The sequence below is a fragment of the Neophocaena asiaeorientalis genome, unplaced genomic scaffold, assembly GCF_003031525.2.
Source record: "Neophocaena asiaeorientalis asiaeorientalis breed wild unplaced genomic scaffold, Neophocaena_asiaeorientalis_V1.1 scaffold264, whole genome shotgun sequence".
NCBI classification, from domain to species: domain Eukaryota; kingdom Metazoa; phylum Chordata; class Mammalia; order Artiodactyla; family Phocoenidae; genus Neophocaena; species Neophocaena asiaeorientalis.
Genome location: NW_020185332.1, coordinates 153,076 through 180,708, shown reverse-complemented (window position 1 = coordinate 180,708; position 27,633 = coordinate 153,076). Strand labels below are relative to the sequence as shown.

Genomic DNA, 27,633 nt, shown 5'->3' with positions numbered 1-27,633 from the left:
GGAGGCTGCACGCGGATTTGCATGAAACACAGACTGGCAGCGGGCGGGAGCGGGAGCGCGGCGCAAACCCGGGGCCGGCCCAGCGAGCGAGCGAGCGAGCGAGCCGGGAAGGAGGAGGGCAGCGGGAGGCGAGACTACCGAGGCGGAGGGATCTGCGCATCAAAGGGAGCGAGGCGAGCAAAGTTTGGCTGGGAGTTGGACTCTCCTTCCTGGAGGCGGCACCCAAACAGCCACCCCGTGCGGAAACCCAAACTTTCTTCTGCCACTCCGAGCCCCGCGGCCGCCGTCTCCGCCCCGCGTCCGGGTCCCCCCGATCGTGAAGCGCCTGCTGGGCTGGAAGAAGGGCGAGCAGAACGGGCAGGAGGAGAAGTGGTGCGAGAAGGCGGTCAAGAGTTTGGTCAAGAAGCTCAAGAAGACGGGGCAGCTGGACGAGCTGGAGAAGGCCATCACCACGCAGAACGTCAACACCAAGTGCATCACCATCCCCAGGTGGGGGCCCGAGGGACGCTGGGGCGCGCCCGTCCAGCCCCCTGGCGTGGCGAGGACGGCCTGGTGGGATAGGAGCGGGAGGGATAGCGTGTGTGTGTGTGTGTGTGCGCGCGCGCGCGCGCGCGCGCGTAAGGGGGGGGGGAACGTGGGCAGGAAGGGGGTGGGGGGGACCCCAAACAAAACCTTCTCTATATTTGCAAAGATTTAGAGCCTGGGGCTTCCACGCGGCACTCGCGCTCCTAGACCTCGCATTCGCTTTTCACCTCCGGGAAAGGGGTGCTGCAGGAATCGGCCGCCCCCACCCCGGGGAGCTGCGGGCTAGAACTTGAGGCCCGCTTTGTTCAGCTCCGCTGGCCGGAGCCCCTCCTCCGCCGCCGCCTCCCGCCCCCGCGGCCCGCGCTCGTGGAGGTGGTGGTGTCTCTCCCTTTCTTTTCTTCATTCCTGTCCCCCTACTTCTTTCCTCCTCGACAGGAATGCAGTCCGTACAGCTGGGGCTGTGGGTGAGGAGCGGGAGCCTCGTGATTGACAGATTCCTTCTTCATTCTCTCTTTGCCTTCGGGATTAGCATTTTTATCGAGTATTTTTAGATTCGGTTGTGCCAATCTCCCGCCCCCTCCGCACACACGCACTTTTAGTTGCAGTGCAGGGCTCTGGCTTTCAGATGAGAGAGTTAAGTGTTAGAGAGTGGGGTCCTCTCCTCCACCTCCCCTGTTTTTTGCCCACCTTTCAGTCTGAGATTGCGGGTGGATGCCCAAAGGACGGGGCTCAGAGCTGAGATAACAACACGCACCCCAAAGTGGGCCTCGCATCGGCCCTCGCATTCCTACAGAGCCCTCCTTCCCAAAGCGCTTTGCCATCTGTCTGGATCTCCTTTATCCTCCACTTCGCGCCAGCTAGGTCAGGCGGGAGCTCACAGATGGCTGGTAAAGGGGTCAGTGACTTCACTCCCCACGGCCTTCTCTTAGCTGAGGTGTGCCAGGCTGGGAATTGGGGTGTCTTGGGGGGGCACCTTAGCCTCCTGTGCTCTCCCTCTCAGCCCCCTTTAAAAGTCTTATTCTGAACCAAGGGAGAGTTTGTGTGTGTGAGTAGGGGATGTTCTTGGGGTTCCAGGCTGCAGAGCACTGAGCAGAGGGTCCCCAAGGCCAGAGCCCCACAGAAATTGTCATCCTTGCTGCTGGGCCAGGAGTAGACTCCATCCTTGGCCACCTGCTTGGGGCAGCTGTACGAGGGCTGCCATCCGTGTCAGGCAGGCACAAAGCAACATCTGTCCACGGGAACCCAGGCCTCCTCTGGAAATAAATGCCACATATGGTGGGAGTGCTGACTTGAAAAATAATAATTTTTTTCAAAACTGGGTGGATCCAGTCCATAAAGCGGGAGGGAAGGCAGTGTGCTGTCCGGGAAGTGTGTTCTGGGTGTGTGATCAGGATCCAGAATTGACTTCAGAGAAGGTGGTGTGATGTGATGGTCAGTGAGCCCTAGGTCCCGGTCCCAGCCCTAGTTCTTCATTCTTCCTTATTCCTTTGGGTGAAGGGTGGGGAGTAGGGTGAATGAATGTCATATTTATCCAGCCCGGGGAAAGCTTTGCAAAACCTGCCTTCTTACCTGCCGGAGTACATCGAGGACAAGTGCTTTATGTTTTGAAACAGGAAAAAAAAAAAAAGAGCTATCAATTATAAAAGGAGCAGCTGTGTAAAGTGTTTGTTTCATAGTTTACAAAGGACTTTCACATGCTTTTATGAGATCAAGAAAAAGAAACTCCTGGAAAATAGATCAGGTAATTAGGCCTAAGATTTATCCCACATTTCATGTTGAGAAACCTTTGGAGGAGAGAGGTGAAAAAGGCTTGGCATAGTAAACATGCAGTTCTGACCAAATGTGCATCTTCTACTGGCCCAGGCTGCTCCTCCCTTTGAAGGTTCTGAATACATTCTTTGCTGACGGCTCGAGCAGTGTTAACCAGGGGGATTGGGCCCCATGGATCTTTGTTGGTAAGGTTACCAGTGTTCAGTCTTTGGGCTGGTGACAGCCTGGAGGAGAGGCCTGGCAAGGTAGGAGTTTGCCCTCTGGGGAAGCATAGCTATGGCCTGCCTTTTCCAAAGTCCTGCGCAGCCTGAGGCATTCGGAACACTTTGGGTGTCTCTGAGAGTTCAAGTTAACTGGGCCTTCTCATGACTCTGTTAGGACTGGGCCATCTTCTTCTACCTGCCTGGCAAGGACCTAATGCTAAGGCAGATTTTTTTCCATCTTTTTCAGTTAGGGAAACCCAGTTGCTTGGGTGGATCCAGACAAAGTGGATTTCCAGCCCTGGATTTTGTGCCCACGCCTCTGGGTCACCTTGTCTCCCTTGGCAACAGCTACTGCTGTTTTTGGTCGTGGGCAGAGAACTAAAGGCCACATCTTGGGGAGGTAGCTAGCTGGCCTCACACTGGTGATATCGGTGTGTCTCAGACCTGTAGGCTGTGGGGTTTCTTGTCAAATTGTCTGTTCTGTCCTCACTGCCTTTTATAACTAGGGCTTTGGAAAGTTGACAAAAGGAAATGTTGAACCTAGTTATCCCACAGGGTGTGTGGGGTGGGGCACTGGGTACTTAAAAATACTCTGCGAGGTCTGGACCTTGGGGTGTTAGGAGCCCTCAGTCTGAGGAGATTTTAACACGCCTCTTTTGGCTAATACGAAATCTTGAGCAGCAACAGCTCCATGTGGCAATTAGAGCTGGATACTAGGGCCCCCCAGACCACACACTTGCTTCTGTTACCCCGGCTCTAACCTGTCTCAGTGATCAAGAGAGCTGGAGTGGTACAGGCTCACGGGTGTCAAGAATGTCCGGTGCCAAGGCAGTGGTAAGAGCCTGATTTAGATACACCAACAGAGGGGCTATCAGGGCACTGAGGTCTGGCAGGATGGGCAGAACTTTGGCAAGTTGTGTAACAGCATCCTACTTGTCACCTAGTTGAGTACCTGAGTACGGCTGCATGTATCTTCCTGGCCAGGAATGGAGTTACAGCATTTGCCACCAAGAGGTAGAGAAGGTGTGTGTAGGTTATGTCAGTGATAAGGAGCCAGGTGCACTTAAAGATGACTGTTCTGATGGACACTGATAACTTGTGTTTCCACCAATGGGACCCATGACTTGGCCCACTTGTTGAGAGCTGGACCAAACTTAGGCCTGGTTTGTTTGGGGGGAAATTTGGGCTTTCTTGCGTCGGAGCACCAGGTCCAGAGAAAAGTGGGAGGATTAAGCCAGACCCCAGGTCTGACACACACCCTCTCCTCCCTTTCTGTGCATCTGTTCTTTTGGTGCAGCCTCCTCCTGGCTGCTCTCACCCTGGGGAGAAAGGGAAACGATCCCCATCTCTAACACTCCTTTCTCAGGCTTCTGGGGACAGACCGAGGGTGTAGGAGGGGCGTCTTTAATACCGGCTGCATCTCAGCGTCTCCTGTCCTCCCTCCTCTCTCAGCTGCCGCTCAGAGCACCATTCTTCTGTGGCCCATTGGAAGCAAGCTCACTTGCTTGCACCCGTCCTCTCCTTTCTCTTGTTAACCTTGATTAGGGGAGCTCCGCACAAGGGCTGGGATGAGGAGGGTTCTGCAGGACACCGGGTAGCTGACTGTGGGGCTGGCTCAGAGGTATGGCCGAACCTAGGAGCCACTCGATGTTCCCTTGACATTTGGAACCTTGGAACTTGCTGCTTGTACCCAGGAGTTGAATGTGTGGGCCGGTGCATGTTGCAGACAGCCCGTCGCTCACACTTCCTCATCGAATGTTACAGGATTGGATTTTGTAATTGGATTTTGTTACAGGATTGGATTCATTGATAGATGTTAGCCCCTCCCATGTCTGAGTCCGTATTCCAGGAGGTGGAGGAGGATGCAGAGATAAATTGGAGATGGTCCCTGCCTGTGAGGAGCTTACACTTCAGTAAGGGAAACAGCAATAAGGCATTGAGTGTCTATTTCTTCCTTATTCCCAGCCATCAGAAGAAGTATGAGCTCTAGAATGGAGTGATATTTTTGGGGGGCAGGGGGGATTATGATGTGTTTTTTAAATATTACAGAGGTCACTGTGTTAGAAAACAAAATAATGACAGCCATCTGTTTTCTCCAGAAAAAGCACAGAAATCAGGTCCTGTGTCTTGCCGTTTTAATACCTGGATGGATTTAGCAGTTCACTTAATGTCTCAGAGCCTTCGTGCCGGCACCTGTAAAATCAGGAGGAGGTAAAGCCTGTGGAAGTGTTTTGTAAACCAGAGAGTTTGACAGATGTGTTACGTTTAGACCTCTATGTGTATCATTCATTCATTGACTACATTATTCAGTCATTTATTAAATACCTACTGTGATGAGCAGGGCAGGGAAGGGTGCCTATTCTCAAGGGGCTCCCTATCTAGAGTGGGAGACAGACTTGCCTAAAATACAGGCCATGAGCTGCAGCCAAGGGATGTACAAAATGCCCAGGGATGAGGGGGAACAGACCGTTAATTCTGTGGGAGGAGGTGGGGAGAGGAGGGAGGAGTCCCTGTGAGGTGGAAAACCACAAGGACAGGAGTTATTATCCAAAGGACGTTCCTGGACTGTAGTACGATCATACGAACTTCTGGGTTCATGGAGATCGTTGCCTACAAGACTGAGGATGTCTTTATCTTCTTTATCTTCCTTCTCTCCCTAAACGGAGCACTGCTATGCACTTGTTACCTCCCAGCTCGCACCGAACTAGCGACTAGTGACTTGTGTTGAGTATTTTATGCCACTGTAAAGTGTCCTCGCTTTGAAGTAAAGAGTCGTTAGTACTGCAAACCTGAAATTCAGGTGTCCTTGGTGGAAACAGTGACTTTAGATATATTAGCTCAGAATATAACGGACCATGTCGATAAGAAGTGGACAACTTGGAGGTGATGGTGGATCCTCAGAATTTCAGACTTTTGGTGTGACCTAGCTTTTCATTTCTCTGGTTAACACTCGCTGAAAGTAAATCCTATAAACCTGAGTTTCTATATGGACATAAGAGCTTTTAAGAAGTCTTTGCAAGGATGTGAAGTGTCAAATGACAATTCTAATAGTAGAAAAAGTCAATGAATACAGTAGTCGTTTCGTTCTGATGAGAAATGCAAGCAGCCGATGGCATTGAGAGAATGTGGCTTGAGCTTATCACATCAGCAATCCAATTAAAATGAGTTTGAAAGGTAAATATTGGTTCGATAATGTAAATTTGTAATTGCTGTATTATCATAATGGAAATAAAATTAACACGGTTTAATGGACTGAGCAACTGTTAATTTTCGCTTGTCAACTTATTGGGAGGTTTCTAAATGCCATTGGACGCACAATACAGCCGTGTCTCTGCATGAGTTCCTTTATGAATAGGACCAAGTAGCACTTGCTTCATTTATTTATTTATTTTTATTGAAGTATAGTTGATTTACAGTGTTGTGTTAGTTTCAGGTGTACAGCACAGTGATTCAGTTATATATAACATATATATATACTTTTTCAGATTCTTTTCCCTTATAAATTATTACAGAATATTAACTGTAGTTCTCTCTGCTATACTGTAGGTCCTTGTTGGTTATCTGTTTTATATACAGCAGTGTGTATGTTAATCCCAAACTCCTAACTTGTCCCTTCCCCCCAACCCCCTTTCCCCTTTGGTAACCGTAAGTTTGTTTTCTATGTCTGTGGGTCTATTTCTGTTTTGTATATAAGTTCATTTGTATCTTTTTTTTTAAGATATAAGCGATATCACATGACATTTGTCTTTCTCTGTCTGGCTTTACCTCACTTAGTCTGATTAATCTCTAGGTCCATCTATGTTGCAAGCAGCGCTTGCTTTAAAACTTGAAGTCCAACTTTATTCCTTTACCTATTCTCCCACCTTCTTTATTCACCCCTCCCCCAGCCTCCTTTAAGCTCTCTAAAGTGGAATGCAGCTTTCTCAATCAACAAGGCTCATGAATAGTCCTAATTAACTTTGTCCTTGTCTCCTTTGATGTATTGACATATTTTAAAAAAACCAGAATCCACCGTGCCCCCTTCCCCAAATCTATGTCTGGTAGTACCAGTCTGCTGGGAAGGGAACTGCCTAGAAAGGCTGCCGGTGAAGGGGCCTGGGAGACTTAGCAGCCTTTTGCAGACGCGAATGTCCCGTGCAGTGCTAGATGAGACTAGCTCTTCCCCAGGAGGGCTGGGCATCATCTGTTGACCACTTCAGTCTCCCCATCTTCAAGTGCAGTGGTTCCTGGAAACGGTTGGAAATTGCCATATTAAACCCACCCTGCAGAAGTCTGGTTTCTAATTTTACTGTATTCCAGGTTTTAGAACAAAGATCCGAGAGAACTTGTCCAATTCATGTTTATGCTTTCCTTCAGTGCGCCTACTGGGTGCCCAAACCTGCTCCAGGTAGCAGGGCCCCACCAGTGAATGAGGCAGACGCCTGATTCTGCCCTCCCGTAGCCTCTGGTCCACTGGCTGCTCAACACGAGGCCTTTGGAATTGTAATAATCATGTATGTGTTCACTCTGGTTAACTCGTAAGTACTGTTTTCTTAATGCCAGAGAACCAAATCCCCCAAGCTCTGCAGTTTATTGAGTCCGGATGAGGGTGTGTGTGTGTGTGTGTGTGTGTGTGTGTGTGTGTGTGTAACATTATTCTTTGTTTTGACTTAATTAACAGTTTTAGAAATAACAAATCTAGAGCACAAGTCACACTGTCTGCGGTGATTATCTGGGGCCTCAGCTGTAAACAGCAGCCTGCCACCATGGCACACTGCTACAGAGTGTTTTGACAGAGAGACTTGGTTTAAAACGAAAACACGGTAGAAGCCTATTAATTAAGAAGTTTTGCTAATGCTGGACTAGGCTGAAGTTTGTGTCGCAGGCCTTTTCTCCCCATAAATGTGGTCAGAGAAAAATTAGTCATAAACAAACTTTGGGGAGTCATTTTGGAGGTAGGAGTCAACAGACCGGAGGAGGTTCTAGAGTTAAGCTCTGTTTCTAATTAGCTGTGTCACCTGGGCCGATTCACTTACCATCTCTGAGCCTCAGATGTTCTCAACTGGAAAATGGGCTAAATAAGCTCTATCAGAGGATCTTTCTAACTCTAAAGTGGTTTTCACGCAGGCATTTTAGAAGCTCCCTTTTGCATGCATCCGGTTGATCGCTGAATCACAGATCTTTCTTAATGATGCATATCCTAAGGCCCTATGAATTCCTATAGTTGAAAGTAATAAAACTATAATTCAGCCTTTAATTTTGGTTATTTTCCCCCTCTGCCCTCCTTGACTCTCCCTCACCCTGTGAGTCTAAATCAGTGAAATATAACTATAAAAGGAATATAAAAATAACTGAATAGGAGGGTAACGAAGTGAAGGCTGTGTGCCTTGAGATGCAGTGAGCAATTTTTCTTCTTTTGTTGCTATTTTTGGCTATTCTCAGAGCAGGAAGTTTACTTAAACTAATGACCACAATTGCCTAAAAATGGTTAAATGTGAGAGGTAGGCATTATAGAGGATACCTGTGGAAAATGTTTGCTCATATGTCAGGGTTTACCCAGGAAGCTTCCTTTATTTATTTTCAAGCATCTATATAAAGAAAGGCTGTACTCGATTGTGTAAGCGTGCGCCTCTTGTGGGGCGGCGTGGAGGTTACAAGCTGAAACCCCAGCTAGGAAATGAAAAGTGAGTTTCCCCCGAAATAGTACTTTTTCTGTATCACATGGCTCTCCCTGATTACATCTGGCAAGTTTTTCTCCTGACAGCTTTGCTGGGAGTTAGGACTAGGGGGTTGTTTAAGAAACCCTGGGTCAAGGTTTGCCTTTGAAACCTACAGCGTTATCAGTCTGGTGGCTTTCCCTGCTAACTCTTGCATCACAGACCGCCAGGCCAAGTTGTAGCTCTGAGGTGTCACCGTTTTGTTTTGTTCTTTTTCCTTTGAGACTGGACTTTTGAAAATAGTAATGCTTTTTGGGTGTGTGTTTTCTAAAGGTCTGTTTTTACGCTGTCACAGCTCAAAAATGCCAAAAGGCATTTTTTCCTTAAAAAATCACCTCTGGGCTAAGCCCAAATGTGGAGTAATGGACCCAGAAAGGACTTTTTGAGTAGTTACAAGTGGCTGAAAGCAGGCACTGGTGATGGAAGTTGGGTTTTTTCCTTTTGCTTCAAATGTGCCCCATTGTAAACTTTCTTGCATCCTCATGGAATTCAGTCTTGAGGTGAGCCTTATTTCTCTGTGTGCCTGGAAGGGCAGGGTGAGTGAGCTTGTTTTGCTACCTCTTTAAACGTTTTGTGCAGCCATTTATCTCTACCCAAAGAGACTCTTAAAATATTGCTTGGGGAACAGGAGTGGGGGGTGTGGGTGGGCTGGAAGAGCAGAGTCGTCAAGGGAGAACAAAGGGCCCTGGAGTCTGACAGACCGGAGTTTGAGTTGGCCAGTTACTGGCTATGTGACAGCCTTGGGGACATCTGCTTCTATTGATTAAGCTCCATTTGCCTCATCTGTATAATGGGCATGGGCCCACTTACCTCCTGTAAGTCAACGCAAATGAGATAAGAGAGAGCAAGTACTTGACTGATACTTGTGGCTCACAGCACATAGTAGGTGCTTAGTAAACACTCATTTTTCCCTTTCAAGGGGGAAATCTGACTGATGGTGTCAGTAGATTCCAGTAAGGGCCCCACCCCCCACCCCCGACACACTTGTTCTCAGGGCTCGCTGTTCGGAGAACATTGGTTGATGTAGTGAGAGGACCTTCCTCTAGCAGGTGCGCACCAAGCGGCCACAGCCACACCACCTGTTGGTTTATGGCTTGGAAGGCTATCGAAAGAGAATTCATATTCTTCGGTGGTTCTCCCCTTCTCCATCATCATTTTAAAAATTGTTTGGCTGACTAAAAATAATAGTATTGAAAATAAACTTTGATGAATCAGTGCTCCTGGGGTGGGGGGTATAAGATCCTGAAGAAGAAACACCGTGACTCACAGGCTTGTCACCGATAGCCTGCCCTTCCGTGTGTGGAAGTGCATAATGTTTATTGTTGCTGGTGTGTTTCTGAGGCCTGGTTGGAAAGCAGTTTCAGCTCCAAGTACCACCTCACCAGTTGGCTTGGTTGTCAGGTGAGATTGTTCGGTGCCAGAAGCTCACAGCTCCAAAATAACCCAGATGTGGATGTCGGTACCGTGGGCTGCTCCTCGAGGTGGGCCAGAGGGCACTCACACTTAGTAGGCCATGCTTCGGACATCCTTCTGGATGTGGTCCTTTCCATGGGGCAGAGCTGCAGGGCCCGGAGATGGCCCACGTAGAGTCTGCACTTCCTCCTTCCAGACTGTATGCTGGGTCCCGACCCTTCAGTTCCCTGCCCACATGGTCTCAAGCCTGCTTGCAGGTCCATCTGCCTAAGGAAGGGCAGACTGCATCGGCCGTGGACCGTGTGTGCACCCGTGGGCCCCAGGCTGACAAAGTGGGCAGGGCCGGGAGATGGAGGGATTGGATGGAATTCAGACTTGGGGTGTCTGTATGGGTGTACATGAAGCCCTTCTAAGTGTGGGGTGATGCTGGGGGTGGCCAGCTCTCCCTGAGTGTCCGCATCCCACTGTAAAACCGAGGGGTCAGAGAACTCTGAATTCAAATGTGGCCTCCCAGGTTGTATCAAGGTATTTGTCAATATGATAGAACATATTCTATTATCAGTCTGTTATCTTGATTTCTGTCTTCTAAATTTAAATAGGACATATCCTATGTGGGCCTTCATAGGTCCTCTTGCTCTGGGACCCATTGATGGTGAGGCAGGCCTGTTTTTAGCACCCTCCTCTCAGTTATGTAGCCACAACTGGGGCCCCGCTCAGGTGGCACCATTTTATGGGCAGGATTGTGGGTACTTCTATAGGGATTGATTTCCCTCACCTTGAACCCAGATCAGAGTGAATTAAATGCAGATCAGGGAGAAGGTGATACGTATGGCAGCTGCCCATCTGAAAGGTGGAGCAAAGAGCCCAACCACTGTAGTGCGTTTGGTTGTTGGATCTATTTATTGGGCACTGACTTTGTGCTGGGCCTCAGGAGATACAGAGATGCAGAGATAAAGTCCTGTCACCGAACTGCACAGAGGCAAAAAGGGACACGGTGACCACAGTTACGGTGGGCTCATGGGAAAGACAGTCTAGCAAAGGCTGAACAAAGAGGTATCTGGGAGCCCAGAGAAAGAGCAGCTCTTTTCTGGAGAAGACTTCACAGAAGAAGTGATGCTCCAGCGGGACTTTGAAGGGTGGATAAGAGTGTGGGAGTGAGGGGAAGGCTGCATGGAGCACTGGCCAGACAGAGGGTGGAAGGGCCTGGTGTGTGGGGCAGGGTGGCCAGAACGTGGAAGAGGGAGTGGCCAGAGAGGGTCGGGAGAAGGATGTTGCCAAGGGCTTCAGTTGGCCAGACTTGGCGTTTGGACCTTGCTCCCAGGAGCACCCAGGAGATTTTTAAGTTAGGGGAGTGGCGTGGCTGAAGCCACCATTCTATTCGCATTCCTCCCCCACCCCGAGGCTGGTAAGAGCAAGTTTTCTGCCGGAGTTATCCGGGTCAGAGTCATAATCCCTTACACCACCATGTGGACAGCTTTAGGCTATGTCTGGACCAGGGTGAAAATAGTGTTTTGTTGGCCGTCAGGAGAGAAGACAAGTTGTACAGCCAGGAGGGCTGGGGGAGCCCAAGTGTTCAGGTAATTAGCCAGTGAGTCATGCCAGCCTCTTGACATGGATTCCTTGGGAAATGAAGCAGGGTGTCGCTGGGCTCCATACAGAGGCCTCAACATCAGAACCTGGCCCCTCCCTGTGCCTGGTGCGGTGTCTTTGTGTAGAATATCTCTGGTCAGTGTTTTAAGTGTCTTCACTGATGATCGCCTAGGCCAGGCTTTCCAATTCCAGACCACACTGCAATCAGCAAAAATACCTAAATTCTCTACTGCAGACTCATCGAATGCTATCATGTATTAAAAACAGATCATATTCCTTAATAAGAAAGTAAAATAGTTTAAGTTCATATATTTTATCACTGAGAGCAAGCAGAAATTTTGGTGACCACTGAGAGATTGCATACAATTTACCTCATCTGTTTAGAGTCAGCTTTCTTTTGTTGTTCATTGAAGTTTATAGGTTTTTAGAAGATAAAAGTTTTGTGTCCACAGACTGATTTTAGTTCATGGACCATTTTTGAGAACCCTGATAGAGGCCTGCTGCTGAAGGGGCAGCCTACTGCAGTGGAGCATTCTGGGCTTACATTCAGAAGACCCAAGTTCGGATCCCTGCTCTCCCCTTTCCTGCTTTGGTGACCATAGACCAGTCACCTGATTTCTTTGAGCCTCCCTTTCCTCAGCAGTACAATGGGGAAAACCTTGCCTCCCTTGGTGGGATGATTGCAGTTGTTTATTTAGATGAGCTATGCATTAAAAGCTCTTTGCAGACTGTAAAATATTATGCAGTGTCACTCATTATTTCTTTATGACGCACAGCTCTATAGTATTGCTAAAAGCCCTTCCTGACGGAGATGGAGTTAAGGCCCCCAAGTTCACACCCAGATTTGCACCGCCACCTTAGAGAAAATCATTAATGATGCTCAAATTCAATAGGAATGTGAACTCAGGGCGTGTGTGCTGCAGGGTCTGGTTCCAAAAGCTTAGGTGAGTTGGTGCTCGTGGCCTTGTCTGAGGATTTGGGTCAGCTGTGCTGACCTGTGGCTGATCGCCTGAGCCCTCTCACCTGGGAGTGATCCTGGCACATGCAGCGTGGACTGGGTGCTGACTATATGCCAGACACCAAGGTGGGCCATTGATCAGCTGGTTGGTCATCTTTACCCATCTTCTGGGAAGGGTGAGTAATCCATGTTTATAGAAGAGGAAGCAGGGGCTTCCCTGGTGGCGCAGTGGTTAAGAATCCGCCTGCCAATGCAGGGGACGCGGGTTCGAGCCCTGGTCTGGGAAGATCCTATGTGCCGCGGAGCAACTAAGCCCGGGCGCCACAACTACTGAGCCTGCGCTCTAGAGCCCGCGAGCCACAACTACTGAAGCCCGCACGCCTAGAGTCCGTGCTCTGCAGTGAGAGAAGCCACCGCAATGAGAAGCCCGTGCACCGCGACGAAGAGTAGCCTCCACTCGCCGCAACTAGAGAAAGCCTGTGTACAGCAACAAAGACCCAACACAGCTATAAATAAATAAATAAAAACGGCTTGGAGTTAAAATGCAAAGAAAAAAAGAGGAGGCTGAGGCTTTGAGGGGTCAGCGGCAGAACAGGAATCTGAATTCAGGTCTGGTTCCTGGCACCCACTTGCCTGCCCCAAGGCTCCCCAAGAATGGGCCGCTGTTCTCATCCTCACAACAAAATCCATGAACTTGCTCAGGAAAGTTGCTGTAGGTCTCATGATAAGAGATGGAGCTGGATTTGCCTCTGAAGCTTTGCCCCTTCTGGAATCAGGGGTGACTATGTAATTTATTAAACAAACCAGGACACTTCTAAGAGTGTAAAAGGGCAGTGCTGTCATTAGTGATGGCCAGAAAATGGGCATCAACCTGGACTGTCCAGGCAAACCTGGATAAGTAGTCATTCTAAGTCACCCTGCCTCTGTGCCAGTGATCATGATACCTGACCAAGGAAACTGGGAGGATTACATCAGCAGCTTTCTCTGCCACTGCTAAAGTGTCAGGGACTGTCTGGATTATTTACTGCTATTCCGAGTGAGGGGACTTGCCTAAGATTATTCAGCAAGTTGGCAACGTAATTTAAAACTGGGTGAGACCTTAGAGGTAATCGAAAATAGTCAAGTTAGCACCCGAGCTTACTTAGCTGCAGTAGGAGTTGGGGAACCTTTGGCTCTGCTGATGGCCACTCTGAAGGGAAGGGGGAGAAGTGGGAGGTGGAGGGGGGGACGTGAGGGTGGCAGTGAGGGGGGTGGTAGGGTGTTCACCTGGCTCTAGAACATCTGCATCCTCATCAGGCCATGTCCCTTCGGAACCCAGGAGATGCCCCTCGGTGCAGTGCAGCTGAGATGGGATTTCATGTCCAGGAGCAGAGTCTTCTTCTGTGAGCTGACCTCTCCTGCCCCCCTGCTCCATTTTCGCTGAGGCCTCAAAGATATTACTGGCTGGGAGCTGGTGGGGGTGCAGTGGATAAACCTTCTGCTGAAGAGTGTTGGAAGGCATTGAGGAAGGAATTAAAAATAACAGCAAGCATGCCTTTTTTCTCTCTTTGATGCTGGTAAATGCATGGAATGTGCCAGGGTATGTGGCCCTAAATAACCCCCTCTGTCAGTGGGACTCCGTAGAGAACATGGAAAGGCTTTGCACTGCCCTGCCCCAAGTTCATGGGACTGGTTTCTGAGATCGTCCAAGCCTCATGCTTCCTCTCTTGCCCCAAATAATCTGTTGGAAATCTGGAGAGGGACTTGAGTTCTCTATACTCTGCAACCAAACTGTTTGCCGTGGGCGAGGCCCTGTCTGATGAACTCCAAGGAGAGCAGCTGGAGTGACAAAGAAGACTGGTTACAGGCTGAGAAAAGTGAAGTGTTAAATTCAAACCAAACTTGGCACTTGCTTGGAGAACTTCAGCTGATACGGCTCTAGTCGTCATCCTTTGTGGCTGTGCTGTGTCTTATAAATAGAACAAGATGCATTTCCTTTTTTTTTTTTTTTAACCCCAGAGACACAAGGAGGCATGTGTGTGGGTTAGTATGGGCAGGGAATATTAATTATTTATGTTCCAGTTCATCGGAGAGTCAGCGTGGGAACTGGCCCCCGGGCTTCATGGAGATGACTAGGCCATCTTGTGGGTGAGGCTGGACTGTGCTTTTGTATCTTTGAGTTCCAGCTCTCCTCACCATTGCCACCCTCTCCTACTTAGTGGCGGCCCTCGGTTTCTCACACCTGGATACTGCAGTAAGCCCGTTCGCTCCTTCCCTCTCTGATCCATCCCATACTCTGGATCAGGGGCCAGACTCACTGTATTAGGATGCTTTGGGCTACAAGTAACCTGAAACCCAACTAACATCTTCACCAGTGTGAGGGCTTATTATCTCCCCTAAGAAGTCTGGAGGCAGGGAGGTTTCGGGCACCAGCAAGGACTTGGGAGCCTTCCATCTTTCTGCCCTGCCATCTTCAGCGCTCACGATCCAGTGACGGCCACAGCTGCTCCAAGAGTTACTGTCTCTACACGGTTGCATCTAGCGGCAGAAAAGGCTGCTTCTCCTTGGGGGGTGTCTTAATCCAGGAAGGAAATCTTTCCCAGAAGCCTCCTGGTATCTCGCCAGTATTTTGTCACATGCAGTCACCGCAGAAATAATGGATTGTAATAAGCCTTTTGATGTCAGAGATCCAGGCTATTTCTTTGGCTCATCAGTACCTGCTAGGCACTTAGTAAATGTCAATTAATACTTGTTGATTACTGTTTTCCTTCTTCTCTGAGTAGACTCCTGAATACTTATCTGATGTCTTGCTGATTTCAGAGGTTATGTTGGTAAACCAATCAGGGACCAGATCTTGCCCTCAGGGAGCTTACAGTCAAGATGGAGAGACCATTATTTGTGTTCAGAATATCCAACCATGTGGGTTGTAGCAGTCTGCTGTGGGGCAGCTTAGGAACAGGTGTGAAATTGGGGCTCAGGGGGACAAATGGAAGTGAGACTCACCGAAGGGGACCATCAGGGCCTCTGAACGCTGTGCCTGAGGACGACACATTTTCCAACCTAAGCAAGGTCTTTCAAGAAGTTCGGATTTCTGTCTCTACCCCACTACCAGTCTTGTTTTCCTGTTGACAAAATGAAGGTTAAAAATTTGCCCTTGAGTATGGAGTGGGGGCAGGTACAGAGCTAAGCTCCTCCTGCCCCCAGGGGAAAATTTCTAAAGGTTCTTGCGGTATTTTAGCTTCGAAACCCTGTGAAATTGAATTGCATGTTTAGCGTCTGTGTGTCTCACTGGCTTTGAAGCTGCTGGAAACTTTCTCTGAAAGCATATAGATGAAGAAATAAGAATTCTATAAATGTTTGGTGGTTAAAAACAAACTGCTGGCCAGTTTATAGAATTTTGGGGTCATTTTCTGATGGAACGTTCTGCAGACACGGAATACCCTGGAGTCTTCCTGTCACAGTCAGCTAACAACTGACTTCAGGTCTGCAAATGCTTTTTCATTCCAATTCAGAGAAAACAGAGCCTGTCCCAGGGCCTCATGGGCCCTTATTTTCCTATTGATCTAGGAGCTGGGCTAACTCAGGACCCCCCCCCCCACCAACATCTCAAAGCTAATTAAAGATGTTTGTTTCAGGTTTGCCTGTTTTTCTTGCTTGATTGAAAAAGTTGCAGTTTTGGCTTTTCTTATTAAAAAAAAAAAGGCTCTATCTCTACAGCTGATCCAGGAGGTGGGAGTCGGGGGATTGCACACTTCAGCGCACATGTGAAGTGTTGCCCTCTTGCCCTCTGCACGAGGCCCTCACAGAGTGGCATCTCTGAGCACAGGGCCGGGCACCAAAGCAGCTACTTTCCTTGAAAATTCTTGAGTCTCCAGGAGGAGAGACCAGGTGAGCCTGGGCGTGAAACCCAATGAAGTGGTTCCAGGGTGAGGCTGGTTCTGTTTGACCAGCTTGAGTTCTGAAGTTAATGGTCCAAGGTCCCCACTCAGAGGGAGAGTTAGTATGTGGGGAGATGGAGGCCCTGACAGCTATTCCAGGGTGTCCCCCGACCCTTTGTTTAACTGCGGCTGTGGACCAGTGGTCTCAGATGTTTACCGTCACCTGTTTATAAGAGGGAAGTGTGGTCATATTTCTATCTCTCTTGTGGGCTGCACGGTTGCCTTACTGGGGCTTATGTGGGAAGTGGTTACCGTTCAGAGAAGGGTGAAATACCAGTACTCACAAAGGGACTTTGATCCGACAATCTTTTTGAGTGTCACTTTTTGACCACTGTGTTTTTTTATTTTTATTTTTTGTCTATCAGCCTTAACTTCAGTGACGAGAAAATCAAACCACATGCTGGACCTCGTTCTACCCAGCTGGGTATCCCAGTTCAGAATTGCAGCTCAAAGTGCTTCTCCTCTCTCTGGGTTTCACTGGGGGGTTGACTTCCAGATCTGTAGTTCTGCCCAGCTAGAGACCCTCAGCTTCAGCTGTTCTCTGGGCGTCCACATCTGAACATCCCAGCAATGCCTGGAATCGAACATGGGCCATTTCTTTCTATCCTCCTTACACGACCGACACTAGTCTTCATCTTCATCATTATCGGAGCCCCCAGGGTCAGTGAAGCGTTGAATCAGTCAGAGAACAGACACACGTGAACACGAAGGAACCTTGGCATCCCGTTTCTCTGATGAGGCTGAGAGCCCTTGGCCACTCTTTGGTGGAGCTTGGCTTTCTGACTCCAGGAAGGTCAGCTTGGCTTCTCTGGGTATTGGTCTTTGCATCTAGAAAATGACAAGCTCCAAGAGAGAACCTCAGAGGTCTGTATCGGCTCTAATACTTCACGACACCTTTCTGCCCTCTCTTCCTTGGCTTCTGGGTTTTCACTCTTTTCTCGACGCATGTATTTTCCTGGGAGGCAAGTGTAATTTTTCATCTGCTGCTCTACCTTCAGAGGCAGCCCATTCCTTATTTAATTCTATTATAGTCACGGTTTAACTCACCAGGTACTTACGGAGCATCTTCAGTTGTCATTGGTGGTGGCAGTACCGCCAGATACCGTGGTCCAGGAGGTGTGAATGGCCTGTGGATTTGGACAGTCATACCTACTCCTGCTGCCTGGAGCCACCAGGCTTCTATTCCCTATTCCCGGGCTAGGGGAAATCAGCCTTCAGGCAAAGAGGAATTCTCATTTAGCCCAAAGCACAGGCTTCCTGTGCTTCTGGGACCAGCTGCATTGCGGCCGAGGTGCTGTAAAAATACAGGAAGGCAGGGAAACGTGTTCACAGGTTGGTTAGAGATTTTGAAAGCAGCAATCAACTCTCTCTTATCCACAAGAAACCAGAATCCACTGCTGGCTTTCGGGCTCTCACACCCGCCACTCGACAGAGTGCTCTTTCAAAACTGGGGTAGACTCATTTTGCTAATGGCTTTTTCCATGAACCCCAGCCAGCCAGCAAGTATATTCTTTGAGGATTATGATTTGACCAGCACGCTCAGGAATCTTTAAAGAGAAGAACCATCTTTATCCTCAGCTGTTTTAAGGCCAGTCAGGAGACAGAGCCTTCTAGAGATGAAGTAATGAGAGGCTGGCCACTGAAAGTACACAAGAAGTAAACAGTGGCCATTCCCGTGACTCTACTTTTTTTGGGAGTCTGTCACCCCAGGGGCTCCTGGGTGATGCGCAGGAGAGAGAACCAGAGGTGGAAGACCCCGTCTCTAGGCCTGCCCCATTGTGAACCAGCTTCGTGACCTTGGGTGAGTCACTTTGCTACCCCGGCCCCTGGTTTCCTCCTTGACAAACCAGAGGCGTTGGCTTAGCAGGATTTTAATGTTTCTGCACCTTAAACATTCTAATTCTGGAGCTTGCATTCAAAGAAAGGACCGACTCTGTTAACTCATTCGGATAGTTTCAGGATTACTGTACAATTGCTCTGGGGGCTGGAGATTGGGGCCCGCAGTTGAAGACAGGATGGAAAGAGCTCTGAGGTGCGGGGTAAGCCGTGGCAGCTGGAACTCCTGCTTCCTAATGACCACATTTGGTGGTCGGGCTCACCATGGAAGTTACTTGTAAAAATTCTGATACCCAGACCACACCTGAGACCAATTCAGAATTTCTACAGGCGGGGCCTGGGAATCAGTATTTTTAAAGTTATCCAGGTGATTCTGGGGTGTGGCCAGCATTGAGAATCAACAGCCCTAGATCTTAAGTAAAGCTGTGGTTCAGTGTTCTGGGCATCTCTTTTAGGGGAAAAGTGATAGTGGTTGGTTTAAAAAAAAAAAAAAAAAGCACAGTACACAGAGAAAAAAAGTTCTAGATTTGAGAAGCATGTTGATTTGGTAATCACAGCTGTTGATGGTGAGTAGTTGCCCTGAGATTTGGATCCCCAGTTTTCTTTCTCTGGGTCAGTGGTTTCTCAAACATCTCTGAAGGAGTAGAACCATCTGTAGTTGGTTATTTCTGCTTGGGAAACTCAAGAGTACTAAGTGGGGGGGGTGGAGCCAGGGCAGGGGCGGAGCAGGAGTGGATTAAACAGACCGTAACACGCAGCCACGCATAACACGCAGCCACGCCTTTTTCATGAAGCCAAGTCAGAGGCCCCAGCCAGCGCTGGCATACCTTAGTGTCAGATCCTTGGCGATGCCCCGGTGGATGCGAGGGGCTGTGAAAGTATGTGCTATGCCGTTTCCTGTGCCTTGGTGAGTGTCCCTGCCCTCGGTTGAGAGGATCCTACCACCCTCATCAGCCATAGCATCGAAACACTTCCGTTTATGCCCAGTTAGTAGTTCATGCTTCCCTGCGGGGACTCCATCCCTACAGCCAAATGCAATCTGAGGGGACACAGCTGTCCAGAGTAAACATTCATGGGAAAGGACAGCTCAATTCTAGTATCTTTTCAGGCAGAGGGGAGGGTATATCGTGATGGTGGTGGGATTGTGAAGGTGACTGCTTAATGGGTGTGAAATGAGCTTCAGGTATTGATTAGCCCCGAAGGGCCTCGTGTATGGGGAGCAGGGTCGAGGAGCTTTTACAGTGACAGGGTTTGAGATGTGGGTGTAGACACAGATGCCAGATGGAGGTTGTTATTTCTCAGCCGAATGAGGAATCCGTCAGTCACTAAATGTTTATGAAGCAAGGCACTCAGAGAAATGGCAGATACGACCTCTGCCCTCAGAGAGCTTACAGTCTGACTTGGGGTTTGAATACACAAGTGTGGGATAGTATGAAGGTCTTCTGTGCTGTGGGCACATGGTGAGTACCCAGGGGTTCGGAAGGAGGGGCCATGGAATGGGTGGGACGGGACAAATGCATCAAGGGATGTGGACCTGAGCTAGTGAAAGGGAGACACATGGGCCCCATTAGTGAAGTGTGCCTGTCTCCTCACTCCTAACACGATGTTGATTATCTTTGGGGAGCAGCCCCGAGGGGCACCCCATTGCTAGTAGGAGCGACTTTATGTTCTTGGCTCCCATCAAAATTCTCTGCTTTCAGGAGTCGATTTTCCTCTAGCTTTTTCCTTCTCCTGTGAGGGGTGGTCTCTGCCAACCCTCTGCTTTGATGATTACCATCTGCCCACCTTAATTTCCTGCGTAGTTTCAGCTCGAAAGCCTTTTCTCTCTGGACCCAGAAATATCATGTAAGATGATTGTTCTTGGTTCCAGTAGCCACCTGGCACCCTCTCAGCGGTGGCTGCATTTCAGGTATGCATGGGAATGATTATCTGTGCATCAGCGAACTCCAGTTTGTCCTGTGAGCGAGTTGTGTGATCATTGGTAAATGCAGGACTGGCTTTGTTAGGCCCTGACTGTGGCCAAGGCTATTATTTCTCTGTGGGTAATTATTTCAGGCTTCACGGTCACAAGCTGAGCATAATCAAGGGCAGATAAGAAAGCCATATATAGAGCAAAGTACATATTTCTCGAGGTGGGCGGCAGAGGCCTCATATATATGTGTGTGTTGGTGTATGTGTGTTTAAAAAAAGACCTATATTTTCTGGGCAGTGGAACTTAAGTTTCCAGTAAACATCTCTTCCCTTTTTACTTTACCTTTTAATTTGGTGTTTATGGTCTCTGTGCTTTGAAATTGTTTTGCTGTGCTGCCAGCTCTGCCTGAAAAGGGGGGGGCGGGGAGAGAGCCAGGCCCTTGGGAAGCCATGGTTTCGATCAGAGTTCTTAGAGCTCCTCTGGCCCAGCTGATTGACGGCTCAGCGGTGATTGCTGGAGCTCATCTAGAAGAATAAAAACAGACAGCTGGAGTTCGAGGTCGGAGGGGATATGCATTGATTCGTTTCTCCCCTGTTATTGCCTTTATTGCGGGAGGCATCATCTATATGTAATTCTGGTCTGGGGTTTGTTTTCTCTGTTCCCCATTTGCCCACATTGATGCTTCTGCTCTGGAAATCAGAAGTGCCCAGAGCTCCAGACCTGGAACTAATTCTCTGAGACTGTGGCTTGGAGGCTGGGCACACACGAGGCTCAGCTGTTGCTAAGTGAGAACAGCCTCGCCCGGTAGGCTTGCTGGATCCCTCCCCCTTTACCTGTCGGCGGGGGTGGAAGGCAGAGGGGCAGGCAGGGGCTGGGGAAGCCCACTGCGGAAACAGGTGGGTGGAGACCAGGTGAAATGCATCGGTGAGGGTGAACGTCCGTGGAGGAGCGGAGAGCAGGCAGAGCTGGGGAGAAAACCCACAAGAGCAGCAGAGCTGTCGGGCTGCATCGCGGGGGCAGGCTCGAATGAAGGAAACACAGGCGGTGTTTTGCTGCTTTTTCACACCTTCTAGTTGGGCGCAGCTAGGAAGGCTGTTTCAGAATCCCCCTCGATGAACTGAGGGAGCAGCTCCCGCAGCGGTTCACACCTGGCGTCCGTCAGCACCTGGGAGCACGCCGTGTGGACAGGGCTGCTCAGACCTCTGTCGGGGTGACCTTTTCTCCGGACAGAGAGAGCCCAGTGAACCGAGAAGGGCAGGCCCTTCCTCAGGGACGCTCGGCACCTGGCCACGCAGAGCTCCCAGGAGACCCCAGGAGAGCATTTGACACACAGCAAACAGTCTTGAGTGTGAGCACAGCCGACAGCTTTCTCTTGCCAAGGTAGGCTTTTTTTTTTTTTTTGGCTGGGGGAATTGGCTGCTTTTGTTTTGCTTCTGTATTTCTGAAGACACCAGATTAGGAGCCCCCAGAGAGGTGAGAGAGACACCCTGAAAACCACACACGCCTTCCGGTCAGCTCTGCCTGCCTGACGACCATTGCTCCCTGGCTGCTGTTTCAATGCACTGTCCTTTCCCCCACTTTCTTCTCCCTCTGAGCCTCTTGGTGATTCTGAATAGCAGGGAAAGCAGCCAAGTGTCCTCCTGTCTGTGACCTTCATCTGCCCCCTCCTGTGGGCGGGGTGGGGAGGGGATGTGGAGCATACTTGAGGGTTTGCAGAGCGCTTTCCCATGGTCCTATCTTCACAGCAGCCCTGGGAGAGGCAGGGAAGTGGTCTCACCCCTATCGCGTAGGTGACGGGGACAGTCTCTGTGTTAGTGGAGAAGCAGGGACAGAGGCCCTTCCACCAGTTCTTCGGCGGGGTCGTTCTTTTACTGCACCGAGTGGCCTCAAAAATAAAGGCACGAGGTGTGTGTGCTCGCGAGGGTTCTCGGTGTATCCCTCCGATGATACCAGACTCTTTTCCAACCGCTGTCACTGGGAAGGGGAGACACCACCGTGACCTTTTATGTACTGTATTTTACAGTTTACAAAGTGCTGTCACCTACCTGATTTTATATCATCTCTGTGACAATCTCTGGAAGTAGATGCTAGTCCAGACTAGCATAGGGAGCCCTGGAGATGCTCAGTGACTCAGCCCAAGGCCCCCAGCTGGTCGGCGGCCCCGTGGGAAGGGGGTAGCACCAAGCTGGATGGGGAAGTGAGAGTCCAGTGGAGCAGGGGGTGGTGAAACCAGCAGTTGGAGGCGTTGAGTTTTGCTGTTCTTGCCTCCGAAGCCGCACAGGGACATGGTTCCTGACCTGACCCTCCCATGGAGGGCTTGACTGTGGATGCCCTGCCTTGAGTGGAAGCCTGGACCCCCAAGTGTAAGGCGGAGGCACAGCCAGGCCGAGTGAAGGGCCACCCCGAGGGAGTGGGGACAGGCTGCTTGGGAGTGGCCGGAATCGGGGTCCATCCTGCTCGGCTCACACAACCGCGAGGCCGACTTGGCAGGGCGTGTGCAAGGAAGACGGTACTTCAGAGCAGGGCGCCTCTCCTGGGGTAGTAGGAAGACCTGGAGTCTGACAGATTTTGCTGAAAAATCCCAACTCTGCGACTTAGTAGCTGTGGGCTCTGGGGACACTTGCAACACTTGGGACCTCAGCTTGAGGGTACTCACTCCTTCAGAAGCATGGGGTCCCTGCCACAGTCTGGGTCATACACAGTAGGTACTCCCTGGGTCAGAAGTGACTTGATAGGTTATCTAGTCCAACCCCTTCAACAGATGGAAACTGAGGCCCTGAGAGGAACAAGGACTTGCCCAAGGTCACAGTGAATGTGCGGCAAAGCTAGAGTTCGAGCAGGTCTCTTGATCCCCCTGCCTGGGTGTTTTGTTTACTTGTGCTTTGCCTGAATGAACCTGGGGTAGCTTTTGTTGTTAGTTCACACCCTGGCCAATAGCCCTGTCCCCGAGTAGTTAGTTTTCTTATGAAGTGGAGTCAGCCAGCACCCAGGGATGAAAGTGTAAGGCCTCTGATGTCAGGTTCTTAGGGAGAGGAGAACGGGTGGGAGGACGGGGCAGAGCGGTAAACACTTTTTGATGCTTGCCTGATGTGAACCATCCTGGTTTTCCAAGAATGCTCGATGGTAAGCATGGTTCTGACGCTGAAATGTTCCACTCAGAGTTTTGGAGAGTAAGACGTACATTTCTCGTAAAGCCCTTGATGCTTCTCTCTGCTGCATTCCCCACCCCCATTTCCCTAGGGCTTTAAATCATCTTTGGCTTGGGGTTGAAAGTAACCCATTACAGTGGTGAGCCTTGTGGTCCATTTTGTACAGTGTTGTCAGGCTAAAATATTATAAACAGACCACCAAACTGTGTCTGGTCCGAGGCCAAGAACCTCCTTCTCCACTTGAGCGTTTGATTATCTGCTACAGCGTTCAGCTTTGAGTTCAGTGCAGGAATCCAGCATAATTTCTTATATTGTTACCATCTGGTTTTGTGGAGTCTTGCTTTTGATTTTAATTGTGCCCTTTGGGAGAGAGAAACCCTACAAGTGGTGGGAAAATAAGATCCCCCTTCCTCACCCAGGCACCCCAGGCACACACACGTTGCTGCCAAGGTGCTTGGTGGATGTGGCTGAACAGAATCCTCTGAATTTCTGAGCGTCCCTCTTTCATTATTCCTGCTCTCCCAGCAGTCCCAGGGCCCTTGGCTACCTCAAAGAGATTGCTCAGATCGGTCCCAGGTCAGAGCCTGACCTGAGATGGAGCTGCCTCCGTGGTAGTGAGGGCTGAAGGTAGTTTGGGGTGTTGCCCAGTGTGACCCGCCCTGTCCAGAGACCAACATTGCGGTGATAACGTTATGTGACCTCTTTAACAAGTGAGTCACTTGCCCTCAGATAACCACCGGTACTTTCATGGGGAACTGCTAGTACCATTGTGGCCGTGGCCATGGTTTCTGCAAAAGAAGGTGTTTTTAGAAATGAAGGCACAGAGATTGGTCTCCTTAGATTTGTTGTCATGGACTCCTGGCTCCCCAACCTTTTCCTTATTAAGACTCACCTTGTTTTCTCTCCAACCACGTGCTTGGTACCAGTTTTAAATGTTAGTAATTGGGCTTCCCTGGTGGCGCAGTGGTTGAGAGTCCGCCTGCCGATGCAGGGGACATGGGTTCGTGCCCCGGTCCGGGAAGATCCCACATGCCGCGGAGCGACTGGGCCCGTGAGCCATGGCCGCTGCGCATGTGCGTCCGGAGCCTGTGCTCCGCAACGGGAGAGGCCACAACAGTGAGAGGCCCGCGTACCGCAAAAAAAAAAAAAAATACATATATATATATATTAGTAATTGATGATAAATAACACACTCTTCTCACATTCTTGGAAGACAACCTTCATTTTGTTACCTCTTTTAATTTTTCACATTACCTTCTAGAGTTGTCCGTTGGCATAAGCATTTTTGTGTAGCTGTAATCAGAGTATGTTAGTAAGTCTAAACAGGAAAGCAGGAACACCATCAAGTATTTACCACAAAGGGAATTTAATACAGGCCTTCGTTACACAGGTGATAAAGAAGCTGAGAAGCCAAACATGGAAAGGCGAGGTGACCCAGAGCTTAGTGGCAGGAGGTCACTGCTGCCTATGGGCTGGAGGGCCCAAGGGAAGAGGTGGTGTGACCGGAGCCCAGGGTCGGGGTCAGCGGTGGGCCTATGTAGAGCAGATGCAGCTGCTTCTATTAGAAATGCCCACCCAAGGCAGAAAGGGAGAGAGGGGAGAAATGCCCTGGCCGCTCCCTTCCTCCCACCTTCCACTCTCCCACAAGTTCCTGCTGTTGTCCAAACCCCCCTGACATGAGGCCTAGAAAGTCAGGAGTCAGCCCTGGGGATACAGAGCAGAGGACAGGAAGATGAGTAAGGGATTAGAGGACACACAGCACCTGGACCAGCCTAGGGTGCCAGCCTCCTGTTCTAACTTGACATTGTCATAAGCATCTCCTTGTATCTCCTCATGGTCTTAATTACACGTTATTTCAAGTAGATGTACCAGAGTTAACCATTGGGAGAGTGCTTAAATCGATGATAAATCAGCAGCTCTCAAATTGTGGTCCCCAACCAGCAAGTATCAACATCACCCAGGAACTTGTTAGAGTATCGGGCCTTACCCCAGACCTTCCCACTCAGAACCCCTGGGCGCATGGCCCAGAAGAAGTCTGTGTTTCCTCTGGAGAATGCTGACACACATTAAAATTTGAGAACCACTGTTACAGGTGATCCTGCACCTCACTAAAGGTGGGGACGGGATACTGAGGGTACTGTTGGTCAGGGGTCTTTATAGAGAGAAGTGTGGTGTGGAAGAAAAGGCCCAAGACTCCAGGGCTGTACACCTCTAAGGTCAAGCCTTCTCCCTGCCCTTAACTTCCCTGGGTGATTGTTTTCTATTTTGTTCAACAGCTAAAAATATCAGATCATACCAGTGGTGGTATTATGAGGATTAAATGAAATAAAATGGGCATGATCCCTATATGTTGGGTCTTCTGGAGCTTTGGGGAAGGAAATGTGGCAATAGCAGCCCACTTCTGGGCCATAGGAAATTGGCCCTGGTGCCAGTACCTGAGGGGTGTAGTCTGAAAGTCAATGATGAACACTTAGGAGGTTGAAAGTGAGCTTTAAGGCAATAGGAATCTTGGACTGAGGGTTCCATATCTGTAGTCAAGTTTCCCCTCCCCACCCCGTTTTTATTAGTGGTGCTGACCTGACTCTGTGATTGCCACTATCTTGTCACTCTTTCTTGTCTGGCCATTTGGTGCCGTGGAAAGGACCCTGATCTCAGGCCAGGACCCCTGGTTTCCCGTGCTGGCTGTGTCTTCTTGGGTGAGTCACTTATCTGAGCTGCACTTTTCATATTTGTAAAATGTCCCCGCTCACTGACCATGGTGCGGATCAGGTGGGATGATGGATGTGAAATCGGCCTTGAACTTTAGTGGACCCCTTGAATATAAAGCTTTAGGGTCCACACCTCCACCGGGGCCCTTTGCCAGCCTTGCCATCTCCATAAACCTCACTCTACTCCCAAAGCAGGAGGTGCTTCATCGAGCCAAGGCAGGCATCTGGGTGCATCCTTGTTCTAACAGTGACCTGTAGGAAGGCACCAGGCCAGGGACCTTCCACACATCTTTCTCGTTCAATCCTCCCAGCAACCTTACCGAGGAGGGAGTCTTACAAGAAGTTACCAAGGCCCAGATAGCTGAAGAGGAAGGATGTAAACGAACCCAGTCCTGAGGGGACAGACTGAGGCCCAGTTGGCCTCAGAGTCATCCACAGAGTTGCTGTTACTAAGAAGGGAAAGGGGAACTGGGTAAAGGTCCTGCTGACTTACGGTGATATATCAGGCCTGCAAGTATTGTGGATGCAATTGACAAGCCAGTTGGAGCCTGGCTCCCCGACAGAGACCCACGCAGCCAGTGTTCCCATCTTATTGCCTCTGGCAGCACCTGAGAGAAACCTCTTGGATCAGTGGGAGGACCAGCCAGCATCCTCCTGCAGACCTGGATGCCTTCCACATTTAATGGCTGAGGAAGCCGAGGCTTAGAGAAGTCAAATGGTTTACCTGAGGTCACCCAGGCCAGGAATCGGAGCCCAGATCGCATCCGTTCTGGTCCAGGGCTCTTTGCATGACCCCAAGTGCTTCCTAGATCCAGGCATGACCAGCACTTGGCAGTTTTCCATAAGCTTTCCCAGCCTCCCTCTGGGGGGTCCTCAGGGTAGGCAGTAGGTCTGCCTGAGGCGGCCGGCGTTGGGTGGTCTGCGGTGTGACAAGTCCAATGAATCAGCCTAAATCCGGGGGAGGTCAGAAGATGCGTCATCCCCCAGCCAGCAAACATTATCCGACCGTTTGGGTTGCAACTAGAAGTGACATCAGGATGGGATGTGAAGCCTCTGGGACGGGAGGACACGCTGCTTCCATTCATCCCACACTTGGGGGTCAGTGGGGGCCGTCTTCCCACCTATTAGCTCCTCCCAGGCAGGGCTGAGGGCGTCTACCTAGCCATCTCCTAAGGTGGATTCAGCACTAAATAATCTTATTGTGCAAGCTCTGCTCAGAATCGCTGCCCTGAGGAGAAGGCTGGGGCAGGGGCAGGGCAGGGTGTGTTAACATGGAACGGGCCTGCTCAGGCAGGTCCTAAGGACTCTAAAAACTGTGCTGGAGGCAGGGCCTGAGCTTTTAACTTAGGAAATACATGGTATTTCGAATATAGCCCGGATGATCTGAGGATCACAATTACCTGAGACCTGCCTTACAGGCATTTAGGGAAACAAATGGGGGCTGCGCGCTAACCTAGGTAAGGATGCTGCCCCACACCTTACACTGAGGTATCTCAGTGACGCCTTCGCGGTAATTCTTTATTTAAATCCTGGCAGGCTGCAACTGACTTAATGTTCCAGAACTTTTGGAGTCCGTCGCTCTCTTTTTTCTTTCCTTTCTTAGACTTCAGTGCACTTGAGTTTTAACCCAGCTCTGCTACCGGCCTCTGGGCGGACATCCGGGCCGCATGGAGGGGTGTCTAGAAAACTCTTCTATGTGTCTTCTCTACCCTCCACGGTACTCACAGAAAACTTCACTACTGATGCTTCCGATCAATGTGTGTGTGTGTGTGTGTGTGTGTTGGGCTGGGAGAAATGGTGATTTCCCCACACCCAGCAATGCTCATATTCTCAGGACACCAACTGGATATTAACAGTTTTAGTCAATTCTGGCACTCTCTACCTGCAGATAGCATCAGATCCCACAGGTAAGAGCTCAGTCCCACAAGCCTGCTGCCCTCCCCAACCCCCCCCCCC

The 27,633-nt window shown here is 49.8% G+C and overlaps 1 protein-coding gene across 3 annotated transcripts in view; it reads left to right on the top strand.

Moving 5' to 3' along the window:
* The first annotated feature begins 39 nt into the window (after positions 1-39).
* The window catches only part of SMAD3 (SMAD family member 3), a 118,301-nt gene continuing 90,707 nt past the window's right edge, over positions 40-27,633 (top strand). The window contains exon 1 of one of the 3 annotated variants that reach the window (XM_024735204.1): positions 40-489. Coding sequence is in view for 1 of the 3 variants with exons in the window: in XM_024735203.1 (XP_024590971.1) it covers positions 18,757-18,815 (59 nt within the window). In the remaining 2 variants the exon portion in view is untranslated. Of the gene's footprint in view, positions 490-18,710; positions 18,816-20,979; positions 21,201-27,633 lie in introns of those variants that run through there. The other 2 variants (XM_024735203.1, XM_024735205.1) reach the window with 2 other exon arrangements.